The sequence below is a fragment of the Oryctolagus cuniculus genome, chromosome X (assembly GCF_964237555.1).
Source record: "Oryctolagus cuniculus chromosome X, mOryCun1.1, whole genome shotgun sequence".
Taxonomy (NCBI): Eukaryota; Metazoa; Chordata; class Mammalia; order Lagomorpha; family Leporidae; genus Oryctolagus; species Oryctolagus cuniculus.
Window position 1 is genome coordinate 51,499,630 of NC_091453.1, and position 17,018 is coordinate 51,516,647.

General features: G+C 49.5%; 1 protein-coding gene across 2 annotated transcripts; it reads right to left on the reverse strand.

Moving 5' to 3' along the window:
• Positions 1 to 450: 450 nt before the first annotated feature.
• Positions 451 to 5,104, reverse strand: LOC103351867 (uncharacterized protein CXorf49). Of its 2 annotated transcripts, XM_051827203.2 has the most exons (8): positions 4,429 to 5,104; positions 3,694 to 3,897; positions 2,377 to 2,527; positions 1,770 to 1,846; positions 1,452 to 1,497; positions 1,013 to 1,027; positions 812 to 853; positions 451 to 702 (listed from the first exon to the last, which is right to left on the reverse strand). In XM_051827203.2, the coding sequence occupies exons 1-7, from the start codon at positions 4,945 to 4,947 to the stop codon at positions 813 to 815; spliced, it is 1,053 nt and encodes a 350-aa protein (XP_051683163.1). In that variant the 5' UTR covers positions 4,948 to 5,104; the 3' UTR covers positions 451 to 702; position 812. The 2 variants fall into 2 exon arrangements, with proteins under 2 accessions (XP_051683163.1, XP_008271005.1); XM_008272783.3 differs by having other exon boundaries at positions 3,694 to 5,104.
• Positions 5,105 to 17,018: the final 11,914 nt, after the last annotated feature.

Below are 17,018 nucleotides of genomic sequence, written 5' to 3' on the forward strand. Positions count from 1 at the left end.
CAATCCGAGGCTGCCACTGGCCCTAGAAACAAACCGGCCGTTCTCCAGCGGGGACATGGAGCTCATCAGCAGAGAAGCGGCTGGGCGGCTAGGATGTGAAGGATGGGGACGCTCTCGTCGTCAGCGGGTCTTCACTTCACCCGCAAGGAACCACAGACTCACTTCCCCATCGCTAATCCAGAGGTGAGCCTGCCCTTTGCTCCAGCACTCTCTGGGATGCGACTCCTGCCTCCACCCTTCCACTGAAACTGGGCAAGGAGAACCACAAGCGTCTGCTGACTGACTTTCGAAGCTGAGGCCTGCCAAGGAAACCAGGCTGACCTGCAGGGTCTGCATGAGCGTTCCCTGAGCACACTGCCACCAGAGGGCGACAAGTCCAGATATGGGACTGTATCTGAACTGCCCCGGGCCCCGGGGCAGATGAGGCCAACACAGGAATTCCACGCAATGTTGGCAGAAAATGCAATTAAAACACAAGTTTATTGTGGTGCAAACAGAACAGGGGAACTGCATGTAAAACGCTCGGACATGGTGCAGCTCCCAATGCGCCAGAGAGGGCAGAGCACAGAACACGAGAGGTAATTTAACTTGGAACTGGGGTGAACAGGGGAAGGGGCAAAAGCAGACGCAGAGAGGAAGGTCCTATTGACGTGTATCTGGAGGGAAGCGGCTCTGTGTCTGGTGGAGGATTCTGGGTTCCCCCTGTGGAGTAGAGCAGAGCCAGAGCAAGGTCGAACCCAGGCCAGGGCCTGCCCGCCTCCCTCCTAAACAGCCAGGATGGTGGCAAGTGGCATGGCAGGGGAACACTCACTTCACATCCCCCCGAACTTCTTAGTGATGTACATCAAGATGGCTGGAACAGAGACACAAGGCACTGCAGTCAGCCCTACGGAAACCTGGTTCTGTGCTCCCGGGGAGGGGGGAAGCGATCACCTAGCCCTGCCCCCGTGCAACCCTTCCAGCCCCCCCCCCAAACAGCCTGGGACACACCACCCACCATCGCCTGAATTACCTGTGGAAACTTCTTCTAAACAGGACCAAAACGGACCAGTGGTTCTCAATCGTCGGGTCGTATCAGAACCATTCAGAACATGTTAAACAGCAACCAACCAACCAACAGCAGAACCCTCACAAGTCACAACAAGCACCACCACCAGGCCAAACCCATGCAGTAGCTCTAAACATCTCGAGGAAGGAGATCTCTGGGTCTCTTTGGCAAAATTCAGCTCGGAAGTGCACTTCCCCCTGTGCAACCCCTGGCTACAAAAACACACAGAGCTCCAGGAGGCCTGCTTGGTTCTGCTCTCCTCTGGAATGAGGGTCCCAGTGTTACTGCCCGCACCCGCAACCCACCTCCACCCCATGCTCTGGCACCTGCAAAGTGACTGCTTGCTCACAAAACGACTACTTGGTCTGCCCCAGTCCCATCCCCAGCCTGGGCTTTGTCATACCTAGTTCTTCTTTAAGGTCTTCTACCTCCTTCTGTAGCACAACACACTGAACCAATGAACGAGAGAGAGAGAGAGAGAGAGAGAGAGAGAGAGAGAGAATATTACGGCCTCCCCCTTCCCCATCCGCCTCGCTGGCCCTGACGTCTGGCACCTCCCACACCCCGGTGGGCAGGCTGCCTTGAAATGCGAAATGAAAGGAGCGCCCACTATCCATGGTGTGTGCGACGGTGAGCAGGGGCACAAGGGTGAGCTGGACCAGGACACAGATCCCACCAGGGAATTTGGACCCTCATTTCTAGCAGCCGGAGACAGCATTACCCGAGGACAGCCCTCGATTCCAGGTGGTAACTGCTGCACTGCTGGTCTCCGAGGACGGACAGGTGGCTCCTGGTCTCCTGAAACAGAAAGCACAATCCAGCTCCCAGCCCGGGAGTGAGGTAGAAAGGGCCTGGAGCCGTCTAATGTGAGGCAGCCTCGCCCTCTGCTGACAACAAGTTGCCCGTGCTCTGCCCAGGGCCTCGACCACTTCTCTGTGCCAGCCCTCCCTGCCCCACCGTGTCAGCCCGTGTGCCACTGTGGCTCCCTAGGACTGTGGCTCTGGAGCACAGAGCAGAGCCACAGGCCCAGCCAGCTCCCGAGAGGGGCCATGAGCTATGCAGGACTTCGCAGGAACAGCTCTGTTAAACTGTCCACCTACTTCTGGTTTTGGAGCTTGGGGCCCAGCAACAAACCACCCCCACCACGTACACTCCACTCAGAGGAGGCTGTGGCTTCGGGGCATCCCTGATGACCCCCGTTTCCTGTGGACAGCTGACTGCATAGGCAGGGAAGCCGTGGAGCAAGGCTGAGACCCCAGAGGTGACAGGGCCGGGGGCTTCCCTCCTCTATCCCTCCTAGTTCCCCGAATGAACCCTACTGAAAGTACCGGAGCGTGCACGGCCTCTAGGTGGGACAGCTCCCGAGCTCTGCAACAGGGACTGCAGGTTCCTCAGAGCGCGTACTTCTTGGGGGGTAGGGACCCCACTGCTGAATTCTCCACGATGCTGGTAAGACGTCGGGGGCCTGCTTGACAGAAACTAAAACCAAAATTTCTTAAAGCTGGGCTAGGCATCAGAGACAGTGTGTGGTGTGTGCGCAAGGGCACCAGGCTTCAGTGACAGTGTGCGGTGTGTGTGTAGGGGCGCCAGGCGTCAGTGACAGTGTGTGGTGTGTGTGTAGGGGCGCCAGGCGTCAGTGACAGTGTGCGGTGTGTGCACAGGGGCGCTAGCCGTCAGTGGGAGTGTGCGGTGTGTGCGCAGGGGCGCCAGGCGTCAGAGACAGTGTGCGGTGTGTGTGTAGGGGCGCCAGGTGTCAGTGAGAGTGTGCGGTGTGTGTGTAGGGGCGCTAGGCGTCAGTGAGAGTGTGCGGTGTGTGTGTAGGGGCACTAGGCGTCAGTGACAGTGTGCGGTGTGTGCGCAGGGGCGCTAGCCGTCAGTGGGAGTGTGCGGTGTATGCGCAGGGCCGCCAGGCTTCAGAGACAGTGTGCGGTGTGTGTGTAGGGGCGCCAGGCGTCAGTGAGAGTGTGCGGTGTGTGTGTAGGGGCGCTAGGCGTCAGTGAGAGTGCAGTGTGTGTGTAGGGGCGCCAGGCGTCAGTGGGAGTGTGCGGTGTGTGTGTAGGGGCGCTAGGCGTCAGTGAGAGTGTGCAGTGTGTGTCTAGGGGCGCTAGGCGTCTGTGGGAGTGTGCGGCGGGCACGTAGGGGCCATGGTGAGGTGAGGTCAGGAGAAGGCAGTGGACCTGGAGGCTCTTTCTCCATCCGGGAACCTCAGGCCAGGGGGCATCTCTGAGGCAGGGAGATGATGGAGGTGAGGAGAAGCCCACACCTCCTGCCATGCGGCCTTGGGATGCAGCTGGCAGGCAGGAACTGGAGGCTGCGGAAAGTCAACCCTGAGGCTGGCAGCCCAATGCTGCGGGTCCCCCGCCGTGTTCCACATCAGCCGCAGCCCTGCCGTCCGCCCCAGCTCCCCTCTGCACAGGAAGCAGGACCACGCAGACGTGCAGAACAGTGCTGCTACCTAGCAGGTGCCCTCTCAACATCTGTCCCTGCCCTGAGGACCTCAATTCCACAGCGGATGACCGAGGGCTCGAACAGCCTGCCTCCGGGAAGGGACGGGGAGCCCGAGACGACGGGTGCGTGCCAGGGGAGGAATCTCAGCGCGCACGTGGACCGGGATGGAGAGCAGAAGGCATGCGGTGCTTACTCACGTGCGCACCGGGGACTGGATCTCTCTTCGCGCCACTCTCTCGAGTCTCCACAGCCTGGGACTTCCTCCTGGCCTGAGCTTTCTTCCCAGCGCCACCCTGCTTCGACGGCTTGCGTCCCCAAGGGAACGCTGTGCTGGGCTTGCCAAGCAGTGAAGTGCAGAATGGGAGCAAGCCGGCCGCTTCCCGGGGAGCTGTGGCTTGCCTCTGGAGCCAGGGAGCAAAGGCTGCGCCCGGGCCAACTTCGGGGGCAACCCCTGGGGGGTTCTCCTGGGTCACCTTCCTCCGGGGAGTGGCCTGAGAGCAGCCCCCTGCCCTGGCAGCAGCTGCAGCCGCTCCTGGGTGCCTTGGCCTGGCCCCTGCCTTCCCGGACACCTCGCCCTGCATTTTCTTAGAGGCAGAGGGCCCCAGCTCCCCCGCCGCCGGCCTTTCTGGGTGGCAAGTGGGACCCCGCGCAGAGGTGCGGGGAGGGCCTGGCGTGGGGGCGAACTGCTCCCTGCTGTGGGGAGTCGCGTGCCTGGGGCTCTCTGCCAGAACCTCGGAGCTGCTGCCCTTGGCCTGGCCCCCTGCTTTCAGCCGAATGCTCCCCCTCCTGGGCTGCACGTCCTCCAGCTCGGAGGAGGCCTCTGAGCCGGAAGACAGCCCCTCGGGGCCTTCCCCGTAGGCGCGCTGCCCCCGAGGGCTGCCGCCTCCCATCTCGCTGCGGGCCTCGGCCCGGCCTTCCCTGCGGGCACTCACTTGCAGAGGGGCCGCACAAGCCTGCAGGAATTCCTCACAGCTCGCCCCCAGCACGCCTCTGCCGCCACCGCCGGCCTCGACGCGAGCCAAGATGGCGGCCGCCTCAGCGCTCGGCAGTCGGCGCCGGGCCCCGTCCCCCGGGCCGCTCAGTGGCCGCTCGGGGCCCGCACAGCCCTCAGCGACCTGGGACGCGGGAGCCCCCGTGCCCTCGCCCTCCAGGACGGGGGTGCCAGGCGGGCCCTCAGCACCCCAGAGCACGCCCGCCCCCGCCTGGGCCATTTGCGGCTGGACCTCGGCCCCGCGATCCGACGCCAGCTGCCACTTGGGGGCCTGCACGCTGGAGGGCCCGCCGTCCCCTCCGCCCTCGCACCGGGGCTGGCCCTCGCCGCTGCCCGCTGGCCCCCAAACCAAGCCTGCTGCTGCTGCCCGCGAGGCTCCGCCACCACCTGCGGCGGTCTGCTCCTCGCGCTCTGGGCCGCTACCATCGCTAAAGCCTGACGCCCCACTGTGGGAGCTCATGGCGCACGTCCGGGCGGACAGGGCTGAGGGGAGACGGTGGACTGGGCACAATCCTCGCGGTGGGAAGGGGCGCGTCAGGAGGACGACGCCTGGACCCGGCCGTTACCGCAAGGGTCGAAGGGAACCTCCTCAAACCACGCGAGGCTTGCCTCGTGGTCTCTCGTGACGCCCAGCCCACCTCTCACTGTTGGCACTCCCTCCTGCGCTGCCACTCAAGGACATACAGTCTTAAGAACATTCATGGAAAATGTAGATTATGAAAAACTAGGCATGAATTTAAAATGCTTTGACAGCAAAATAAATATTTTAATTCCATTTCCCACTAACTTTAAACAAATTATTATTATTTTTAATATATATTTTATTTAAGTTATACAAGTGTTATTTATTTCCTTCATACCATTGTAGGAACATTGTGGCACTTCCCCCCATCCTCCCTCCTACCCACACTCTAACCCTTCCTCCCCCACATATTTCCACTCTTAATTTTTACAAAGATCTTTTTTTAGTACACTTAATGCTCTTATACTTAATGCTACCCTAAGTAAAAGAGTTCAAGAAATAGTACGAGGAGAAAACAAAAGAAAGCAAAATACTGTTTCTGAATGAAAGAGACAAGTGCCATAAATCATCATTGATTACCAAAATGTCTATTTCACTTCATTATATTTCAGGTACTCTATTCCTTACCTCTGATCAGGGAACACATATGATATCTGTCTTTTGGGGACTGGCTTAGTTCACTAAACATAATGGTTTCCAGTTGCAACCATCTTGCTGCAAAACACAGGATTTCATTTTTTTTTACAGCTGTATGTATATACCATAAGTCCGTGGCGAAAATACCTTCTATCTGTGCCTTCTAACAGGGTGAGGATCAGGTACAGGGAGGTTTAGAGAGTTAGCCAAGGTCATTGTTCTTGCCAGTATTAGATGCTGGAGGACAAGAAGCAGTCTTTCTCTGAGTCAGTTTTCATTTTAACTTTTTTTGAAAGAGAGGGAGGGGATAGAGAGGGAGAGTGGGTGAGTGAGTAGAGCTCCCATTCTGTGGCTCACACCCCAAAAGTCCACTACATCAGGGGTCAGAACCAGGGAGGTGGATAGTCAATAAAGCCCTCCCACGCAGGTGGCAGGAACCCAAACCTTTCAGCCAACCCTGCTGCCTGCAAAAGTGCAACTTAGCATAGCTGTAGTCTGGAGTCAGGTCTGGGGATCTAAGCCACGTATTCTGGTGTGGGTCACTGCATCATGATTGGAGACTTATTTTCTTCAAAGATTTATTAATTTATTTGAAAGGCAGAAAAAGGGAGAGAGAGCATAAATAGACTTCCATGTATTGGTTCATTCCCCAAATGTTCACTATGGCCGGGGCTGGGCCAGGCTGAAGCCAGGAGCCTGGAAATCCATGCAGGTTTCCCAACTGTGGGTAAGATCCCTAGTACGTGGGCCATTTTCCGCTGCCTTCCCAGGTTTATAAGCAGGAAGCTAGACAGGAAATGAAGTAGGCAGAATGTAATCAGTGCCCATATGGAATTTTGGTATTGCACACAGTGATGCTAGAATTCTGGTCCCTTTAATCAGAGTCTTAACACCTAGACCAAGCACCTGCCTCCCCCCCCCCCCCAAATTGCTGCTTTGAGTTCAGAATCTCACACTGAAAACACACATTCCCTGAATGCTGTGCATACCTCCTGGATACATATTCTGCAAATTGCTGGTGGATGACAGTGAAGGGGGAAATCTGTGAAGGCTCTGTATCACATCTGAAAGGGAATGGGTGGATACAGTGTGGCACATGCATCCAGGATATATATTTTTGGTGAGATGTGCTTCTTGTAGACAGTAAATAGATAGGTCTCATTTTTTAAACCATTCAGCCAGTCTATATATTTTAATTAGAGAGTTGAAGCCATTTACATTCAGGGTGACTATCGATAAATCACGACTTGGCCCAGCCTTTTACCCACAAATATTCTTATTGTTTGCTTTGGAATTCCTTTGTATTTTACTGGGAGATTTTCTGCCTTCACCTTCTTTCATGGTGATGGCCATGTTTCTTTTTCTGTGTGTAGCACATTCTTAAGCATCTTTTGTAAGGCTGGATGAGTGGTGACAAATTCTTTCAATTTCTGTTTGTTATGGAAGGTCTGTATTTCACCTTCATTCATAAATTAGAGCATTGCAGAGTACAGTATTCTGGGTTGGCAATTTTTTTCTCTTAATTTTGGAATATATCTTGCCATTGTCTCATAGCCTGTGGGGTTTCTGATCAGATGTCAGCTGTGAGTCTAGTTGGAGATCCTCTGAAAGTAATCTGGCATTTTTCTCCTGCACATTTTTTTTGACAGGCAGAGTGGACAGTGAGAGAGAGAGACAGAGAGAAAGGTCTTCCTTTTGCCGTTGGTTCACCCTCCAATGGCCGCCACGGCTGGCGCGCTGCGGCCGGCGCACCGCGCTGATCCGATGGCAGGAGCCAGGTGCTTCTCCTGGTCTCCCATGGGGTGCAGGGCCCAAGCACTTGGGCCATCCTCCACTGCACTCCCTGGCCACAGCAGAGAGCTGGCCTGGAAGAGGGGCAACCGGGACAGAATCTGGCACCCCGACCGGGACTAGAACCCGGTGTGCTGGTGCCGCAAGGTGGAGGATTAGCCTAGTGAGCCGCAGCGCTGGCTCTCCTGCATATTTTACAATCTTTTCCTTATGTTTTACTTTTGAGTGTTTGACTACAATGTATCATGGTGAAGATCTTTTCTGGTCATGTCTGTTAGGAGTTCTATGTGCTTCCTATACTTGGATGTCCCTTTCTTTCTCCAATTTAGGGAAGTTTTCTGTAATTATTTCACTAAAAAGCCCTTCTAATCCATTCTCTCTTTTCATACCTTCAGGAACTCATAAGACCTGTATGTTGAGTCCTTTGATAGTATCCCATAGATCTCCAACACAGTATCTTAATTTCCTAATTATTATTTCTCCTTCTTCTTCTTCTTCTTCTTCTTCTTCTTCTTCTTCTTCTTCTTCTTCTTCTTCTTCTCCTTCTCCTTCTCCTTCTCCTTCTCCTTCTCCTTCTCCTTCTCCTTCTCCTTCTCCTTCTCCTTCTCCTTCTTCTTCTTCTTACCATAAAATTTCAAGAGCTTTGTCTTCTAATTCGAATATTCTTTCTTTTGCTTCACCGAGTCTTTAGTTAAGGCTTTCCAACACATTTTTATTTGATCTATTGAATTCCTCATTTCAAATATTTCATTTTAATTTCTCTTTAAAATCTCATTTTCATGGGAAAAATTTTCTTTCATGTTATGTATGGATTTCTTTAGTTTGTGGATTTTCTTCTGATTACTTCTTTTTTTTTAAATTTACTTATTTTATTTGAAAACCAGAGTTACAGAGAGGCAAAGGGAGAGAGAGAGAGAGAGAGAGAGAGAGAGAGAGATCTTCTATCTGCTGCTTTACTCTGCAAATGACTGAAATGGCCGGAGCTGAGCTGATCCAAAGCCAGGAGCCAGGAGCTTTTTCCGGGTCTCTCACGTGGGTGCAGGGGCCCAAGGACTTGGGCCATCTTCTGCTTTCCCCGGCCATAGCAGAGAGCTAGATCGGAAGTGGAGCAGGTGGGACTTGTACAGGTGCACATATGGGATGCCAGCACTGCTGGATGCAGCTTTACCTGCCATGCCACAGCACCAGGCCTCTGATTAATTCTAAGTAATCCTACAATCAATTTTTAATGCCTTTTCTGGCATTTCCTCAATGTCTTCATCTTCACATTCTAGTATTGAAGTGTTGTGGTCTTTTGGGGGCACCATGCAGTCTTCCTTATTCTTGTTTCTTGAATTGCTAGATTTATTTTTAGGTATTTGTGTTTTTACCCCTGTGATGGCTTTTATTTTTGGACTATTCCTCTGTAGATTTGTGTAGTGTCTGCTCTTTCAGTGAATACCCAGAGGTAAGTGCTATATTTGGTGAAGGAGCTCTGTTCAGTGCTCCAGTGTGCAGGGAGTGTCCACGGTGAAAACCAATTTGGGCATGGTAAATCTCCACTTTTTTTTTATCAGAGGGAAGGTTTGTTCAGCTCTGTTGGCATAGTCTCACACTCACTTCCTCTCCTCCATGGAGACCAATGCCTGGTTGCTAGCCCCATTGGGTAAATTTTCATCAGTGCTGCCACAAGAACCACTCAAATGATTCATGCAGTCTTCGCTGTGAGCCTGGGTTCTGTAGCAGAGACCCTCACCAGGGAGTCAGGGAGCCCCAGGTGTGTGGAGCCTCCCACAGTGACTGCCCAAGGTCCAGCCACACCCTGCGCCCTCCCACACAGCCACAGTGTTTTCACAGTCCCAGTACACCAGCCTCCCCCAATCATGAGCACCCAGCCCCCTGTCAATTCTCCCAGCCAGACTCAGGCATCTCCTCTTGGCTGGTTGAGGGGTGTGGACACAAGATGGTACAGCTATAAAGTATGTCCAAAATGGCAACCGACCTCTCTTGGCTAGAAACAGAATGCTAGTTCTAGGTAGTCAGGGAGATACACTGTCCCCCATAGGGTTCCATGCCTGATTCATGCCAGGCTCTTCCCACAGCTTTATTGCCAGTGGCTTGGGCTTCTGCAGCCTGGTCTCACCTCACTCCAAAGCTGGTGCTGAGGCTTTTGGCTCCTGGGGTCCTGAGCTGCATGCATATGTCTGTGTAGGTCCACAGTGTCTCTCCAATTTATCTGGAGTTTCCTTTGCCCTTCTCACCCTAACTCTTCCCTGAGATTGCACTGTCTCCACTTCTTTCAAACTATATTTCCTTATATCTGTTTCTTGTTACTGACCTCTGCCCATTCCCCTTCCCCCCTCAGGGGTGGAGATGGATTTTTCTTAATTTCTTGAGCAGGATTGGGGGCCAGTATTGGAGCTGCACGATGAAGTTCTGACCACATTCGATCTTACCAACAAACAACCCAGTTACAAAATGGACAAAGGATTTAAACAGGCATTTTTCAAAAGAGGAAATCCAAATGGCCAATAGACACATGAAAAATATTCAGATTCACTAGCCATCAAGGAAATGCAAATCAAAACCACAAAGAGGTTTCACCCCACCCCTGTTAGAAATCAACAAACAACAAATTATGGTGAGGATGTGGGGGAAAACGTACCCTAATCCACTGTTGGTGGGAATGTAAACTGGTACAACCACTGTAGAAAACAGTATGAAGATACCTCAGAAATCTGAATATAGATCTACCATATGATCCAGCCGTCCCACTCCTGGGAATTCACCCAAGAGAAATGTGAAAGAGTTTATCTGAACCCCTATTTTATTGCAGCTCAATTCACAATACCTATGATATGGAATCAAACCAAATGTCCATCAACCGAAGACTGGATACAGAAATTATGGGATATTTACACTATGGAATACTACACAGTGGTACAACAAAATGAAATCCTGTCATTTGTACCGAAATAGATGTACCTGGAAAATATTATACTTGGTAAAATCATCCAGTCCTAGAAGGACAAATACCATAAATTCTCCCTGATCTGTGGTAACTAATGGAACACTTAAAAGATAATCTATAGAAGTGAAACTGACACTTTGAGATGCCTGACTTTGAACAGCCCTTGTCTAGACTGGTGAGGAACATTTTTTCATTATATTTGTTGAACTCTTTACTTAATATAGGTTTGATTTTATGTGTATAAAGTTAACTGAAAATAAATCTTAGGGGCCGGCGCTGTGGTGCAGTGGATTAACGCCCTGGCCTGAAGCGCCAGGCATCCCATATGGACACTGCTTTGAGACCCAGCTCCTCCACTTCCAATCCAGCTCTCTGCTAAGGCCTGGGAAAGCAGTAGAATATGGCCCAGGTCCTTGGGCCCCTGCACCCACGTTGGAGACCCGGAAGAAGCTCCTGGCTCCTGGCTTCGGACCGGCACAACTCCGGCTGTTGCGGCCAATTGGGGAGTGAACCAGCAGATGGAAGACCTCTCTCTCTCTCTCTCTCTCTCTCTCTCCTCTCTCTGTGTAACTCTGACTTTCAAATAAATAAATAAATCTTTTTTTAAAAAAAAGAAAATAAATCTTAGTAAAAAATAAGAATGGGAATAGGAGAGGGAGGAGGAAGAAGGGTGAGAGTGCAGGTAGGAGGGTTGGCAGGGGAGGAAGAATCACTATGTATCTAATTTTGTATTTATGAAATGCATTAAGCTTTTATAACTTAAATAAAGGTTAAAAGGTAAAAAAAAACCTGAGAAAAAAGGCAAAAAAGGAAAAGTGCATCTTCAACCTTATCAGGTCATGATGTCTATTTTCCCCTAGTGGCTGTGCAAATTTCCCTCCCTCCTGTGGTATTTCAATGCATTGGTCTAAGTCCTTTTCGTCTCTCTTTATTAGCAAAGAACCAAATTTTTGCCTCTCTGGTGAATGTCAAATATACCATCTTGATTTCAATGTGGAACTCCTTGAATGGTAAAAAGATTGGGCATGTTTCCATATGGATTGGCTTTTCACAGGTCATGGCCCACCTGCCGTTTAGGAAATGCTCTCCTTCCTTGGTCTCCATTGGTGATTTACTGTGGCTTTAATTAATTCTCTTCTTTTCCTCAACCATGATGCTTTTCCCTTGATGCCACTCTCACAGTGAGCTCCTGTATGCTCATGGATTCTACCTGGGGTAGGTAGAGTTACCAGTGTATTAATTTTAAGCAACTTATTTATTATTTTCATTTTATATTGAAAGAGAGACCAATCTTGCATCTGTTGGTTCATTCCCTAAATGCTCACTACAGTGAAGCCTGTCTAGACTAAGAGCCTTGACTCAATCCTGGTCTCCCAGATGGGGACAGGAGCCTGAGTACTTAAGCCATCACCTGCTGTCTCCCAGGGTGTGGATCAGCAGGAAAATAGATTGGGCGCACAAGAGTTGATACTCAAACCAGGAAATCTGTTATGTGATGCGGACATTTGAAGAAGCCACTTAACTCTGCACCAAACGCCCACCTCAGTAAATGCCTCTTAAAGATAACCAGTAAACATTTTCTTCTTTGTTTGCCAAGAGGCAAAATCAAGGCAATTGTGTAAGTCTTTATGGAGAAAAGGATACTTTAAAAATTTCATGGAAAATAAGCCCAATATTATTTCACTTGCTGTACAATTTTTGTAATTGATGCATAATTTTGTTCTGATACATATTTCTGGGTACTTTGTGAAGACCGTTAGTATAAATAATTCAAATGCAAAAATCAGTTTTATTCTAAAGCCATACAAAAACAAGTGGTGAAAACAAGCTGTAGGATGTGGTTGAGATCCCCGAATCCCCCATTGGAGAGCCTATCATCCGTTGCTGACTCTATTTCTGACTCCAGTTTCCTGCTGATATACACTCAGGGGCGGAGTGGTGAAGGCTCAAGGGACTAGATCCTATAATGACGCTTGAGAAGCCTGGATTGAGTTCCTGCATCCTGGACCCAGCCCAGCACTGCCCTTGCTATTCTGGGCATTTGGGGAATGAACCAGTAGAAGGGAAATCTCTGTGTGGGGGCAGTGTGTGTGTGTGTGTGTGTGTGTGTGTGTGTGTGTTTCTGTCCAGCACGGTGGCATAGCGGGTAAAGCCGCCACCTGCAATGCTGGCATGCCATATGGGTGCCAGTTCTAGTCCCAGCTGCTCCTCTTCTGATCCAGCTCTCTGCTATGGCCTGAGAAAGCAGTAGAAGATGACCCAAGTCCTTGGGTCCCTGCACCTGTGTGGGAGACTCGGAAGAAGCTCCTGGCTCCTGGCTTCAAATCGGCACAACAGGCCATTGCAGCCAACTGGAGAGTGAATCAGCAGATGGAAGACGTTTCTCTCTCTGCCTCTCCTTCTCTCTCTGTGTAACTCTTTCAAGTAAATAAATAAATCTTTTTAAAAAATAAAAAAAGCAGGTGGTGGCTTTGTTTATTGACAACTTGTTTCTACCACATCCTTGAAACAGAAAACTCCCCAAGTGGTACGTTCAGCTTTTCCCAATCTCCCCGGTGCCAGTCTTGGGTTTCCTCTTGCCTACTGGGCTTCTACACTTCTCCACATCAGCTACACCTCAAGTTCAAAGTGTTCAAAATTTAGTTCGTCTCTCCAAATATTCCTTTTCCTGAATACCCTAGTGTTCCTCATGTAGTCACAATGTTCTCCGTCACCCAGATTCAAAATCTCAGTCACCTCTGACATTATTCATTCTCTCTAAATTTTGGTAGTGTCACTTCCTAACCATCTGCTGAAAATGTGCCCTCTTCTCCTTTCCATACAGTCTGTCATGACCAACCTCCCCAAAAATCTCTTTCCTGGACATCTGTCACAGCCTTTGGCTGATGTCCTCATATCAAGTCTGTGCTCCAGCCATTCCAGTTTCCAAACTGCAGTCAGAGATTTTTCTTTTTTTAGGTTGTCTTCAGTTTTTCATGGAGTTTCACCATGATAGATGGTAACTCTTCAAATGGTTGGTAGACTTCTTCGCATAGCCATCATGTCCTGTGCTTTTTGTTGTTCTTGTTGGTAGGGCTTGATGACTGACTCAATCTCCTTAATCATTATTTGCTCTGCCCAGGTCTTCCACTGCTTCAGGATTCAGTCTTGGTATGCTGTGTGTTTCTAGGAATTTGTTAATTATCCTAGGTTATTCTTTTTTTAAAGACTTATTTATTTATTTGAAGGGCATAGGACAGAGAGAAGGAGAGGCAAAGAGAGAGAGAGAGGACTTCCATCCGCCGGTTCACTCCTCAATTAGCCACAATGGCTGGAGCTGCACCAATCTGAAGCCAGGAGCCAGGAGCTTCTTCTGAGTCTCCCACATGGGTGCAGGGACCCAAGGACTTGGGTCAACTTCCACTGCTTTCCCAGGCCATAGCAGAGAGCTGGATCAGTAGTGGAGCAGCTGGGACTCGAACTGGCATCCATATGGGATGCCGGCATTGCAGGCGACGGCTTTATCTGCTACATCACAGTACTGGCCCCAGTCATTCATTTTTTAAAAATATTTAATTATTTATTTGAATGGCAGAGATACATAAAGGCAGGCAGGCAGGCAGAGAGAGAGAGAGAGAGGGAGAAAGGGAGAGAGGGAGAGAGAGAGAGAGGGAGAGAGGGAGAGGAGGAGAGAGAGGGAGAGAGAGAGAGTCTTCCATCCATTGGTTCATTCCCCAAATGGCCCTAAAAACCAGAGCTCTGTTTATCCAAAGCTGGGAGCCAGGAGTTTTTTCTGGGTTTCCCAAGTGGGTGCAGGGACCCAAGGATTTGGGCCATCTTTGGCTTCTTTCCCAGAGACATTAGCAGGGAGCAGGATTGGAAGTGGAGCAGCCGGGCCTTGAATTGGCACACATATGGGATGCTGGCAATGCAGGCATTGGCTTTACCTCCAACACCAAAGTGCTGGCTCCTATGTTATTCATTTTGTTGGTGTATGGATATCCTCCTCTATAATAATTCTTTTTATTTATCTGGCATTGCTTGTAATATATGTTCTTTAATTTTGAGTTTTAGCTATGTGCTTCTCTCTCTTTTGATGAACTTAGCTATTCATTTGTGAATTTGCTTAATTTTTTCCAAACAACAACTCTAACTTTTGTTTATTTTTTCGTATTAATTTTTCATCTCATTTATGTTGGCTGTGGTCTTAATGATTTCCTTTGTATTGCCAGATATAGATACAGCTTTTTCTCCTTTTTCTAGTTCCTGGGAGTGTATGGATAATTCTTTATTTAAGCTCTTTCTTCAGGGATTCCAAGACGGCAAAATAGGGAATGATGTACTGCATTAGGTTAGGGATAAATAGAAATAAAAAGAGTAGGAAGTACACATTCAGAGGAAAATTAGAAAACTGCAGTGGAAATTTTACATAAGAGGAATGCTATGGACCTGTGTGCAAGGTGTGCATCATGAACACAGCACAACACACTAGGCAGCTGTTTGTAAAATGGGGCAGTCTTATCTATGGCGTGATCTACACCCTGGACACCACCATAGGCTCTACTCCCACCACCATGGCTGGAAGCCAGGTGACCCCATGTCCCAATAACCGGTGTCAGCTCCATCCCCATCCTAATGGGATTCGCTGCTCCTACTTCCCTTCCCGCCCCTCCCCAGCAAAGGTTTAAGAGGACCTGTTCCTGAACACGTGACTCTCTTTCTCTCCATCTCCTGTTCTCTCTCCCTCTCTCTTTCTCCCTCTTGATCTCTCTCTCATGCTCTCTTTTTCCTTCTTCACCCCTCCCCTCAGGTCTGACAGGTTTCCCCCAATAGACCCTTTCCCTTACTCTGGTGTTTGGTGGGCTTTGTGGCAGCCTTACAGCAGCCAAAAGCCAGAGTGGGCGGCAGCTTGGAGATGGAGGTGAGACCAAACTGCAGTAGTCCATGGATATATAGCCAGAAGGAGAATGTGACATGAGTGGTCTGGAGCCTTGGGCTATCAGTGAATCCAGTGGATGTAAAAGGGACAAGTTTCTCTCACCCCGTTCTCCCCACAACAGTGCCTGGCACCCAGGTGAGACTGTGGAAGCCTTATGTGCTGAGATTGTGGGGGCTCCGCGGCTGCATGAGAGGGTGCAGAATGTATCTGCGTCTCTGGGCAATCACTGTATGCAGCTCCACAGGCTCAGAGCTCCCGGGTTGCAGTGCGATCCATGCTCAGAATGATGACTGCACAGATCACTTGTGTGGTTCATATAGTGGCACAGATGAATGTTACACCCACTGAGAGCTAAAACCCGGGCATTGTACAGCTTGGAGGAGAGCAAGTGAGGGTGTGATCACACCAACGGAGGTGACTGTTCCTCCTTGCTCTTAATAAGAGATCTACCGTGCCCCACTTGGGTGTTACCCTGGATACTCACCCCACCCTGGAGCACTGACCAGAGCTCCCTGACCACACCCAGCACTCATCTCTGGGTATTCACTGAAAGAGCAGACATTCCACTAAACCAGAGAGGCATAGTTCAAAGATGAAAGCCATCAGAGGAAACAATCAACAAGAATCTCCACAAATGCCTAAAATAAATGCAGAAATTCAAGAAACAAGAATAAGGAAGACGTCATGATCTCCCCAAAGGAACACAACTACATTTCAGTGTTAGAATGTGAAGATGAAGAGATTGAGGAAATGCTGGAAATGGAATTCAAAGGATTAATCATAAGATTACTCAAAAGCAGTCAGAAGCAAAACCACAACCTAAAGAAATAATCTATACATGACATGAATGAGAATTTTTGTCATGAGATTTAGATTTTAAAGAGAAAGCAAAATGAAATATTAGAAATGAAGAATGCAATAGATCAAATAAAAATATGGTGGAGAATATAAAGAACAGATTTGGTGAGGCAGAAGAAATATTATCAGATCTAGAAAACAAATCTTTGAAAATTGTTCTATCAGACAAAGAAAAAGATGAATAAGTTAGAAAAATTAAAAAACGATGTTAGAGATTTATGGGATACTACCAAACAACTCAACAAATGAGTCTAGGAGTTTCTGATAGTATGGAAAGAGAAAATGGACTAGAAGGCATATTTAGTGAAAGAATTACAGAAAACTTCCCCAATACGGTGAGAGAAGGGGACTTTCAAGTCCAGGAAGCACATAGAACATGACCAGACATGACCAGAAAAGATCTTCACCATGATATATTGTAATCAAACTTACAACAGTGAAACATAAAAAAAAGATTCTAAAATGTGGATGAGAGAAACACCAGATCACTTTCAGAAGATATCCAACTAAACTCATAGCTGACTTCTCATCATAACTCTGTTGACTAGGAGAGAATGGAGTCATAGTTCAAGTTTTAAGAAAAAAACTGTCAGGGCTGGCACTGACATAGCAGGTAAAGCCACTGCCTGCAGTGCCAGTATCCCAAATGGGCACCGGTTTGTGTCCCAGCTGCTCCACTTCCAATCCAGCTCTCTGCCATTGCCTGGGAAAGCAGTAGAAGATGGCCCAAGTCCTTGGGCCTCTGCACCCATGTGGAAGACTCAGAGGAAGCTCCTGGCTCCTGGCTTTGGATTGGCATAGCTCCGGCTGTTGTGGCCAATTGGAGAGTGAACCAGCGGATGGAAGATTCTCATT

What these genes read in the sequence shown, in the direction of transcription:
- LOC103351867 (XM_008272783.3), bottom strand. Translation starts at nt 4,947, where the DNA reads ATGAGCTCCCACAGTGGGGCGTCAGGCTTTAGCGATGGTAGCGGCCCA. An exon ending in ATCCAGTCCCCGGTGCGCAC is followed by an intron (nt 2,528 to 3,693) that starts GTGAGTAAGCAC and finishes TTTTGGTTTTAG; the next exon opens with TTTCTGTCAAGCAGGCCCCC. An exon ending in GAATCGAGGGCTGTCCTCGG is followed by an intron (nt 1,498 to 1,769) that starts GTAATGCTGTCT and finishes TCATTGGTTCAG; the next exon opens with TGTGTTGTGCTACAGAAGGA.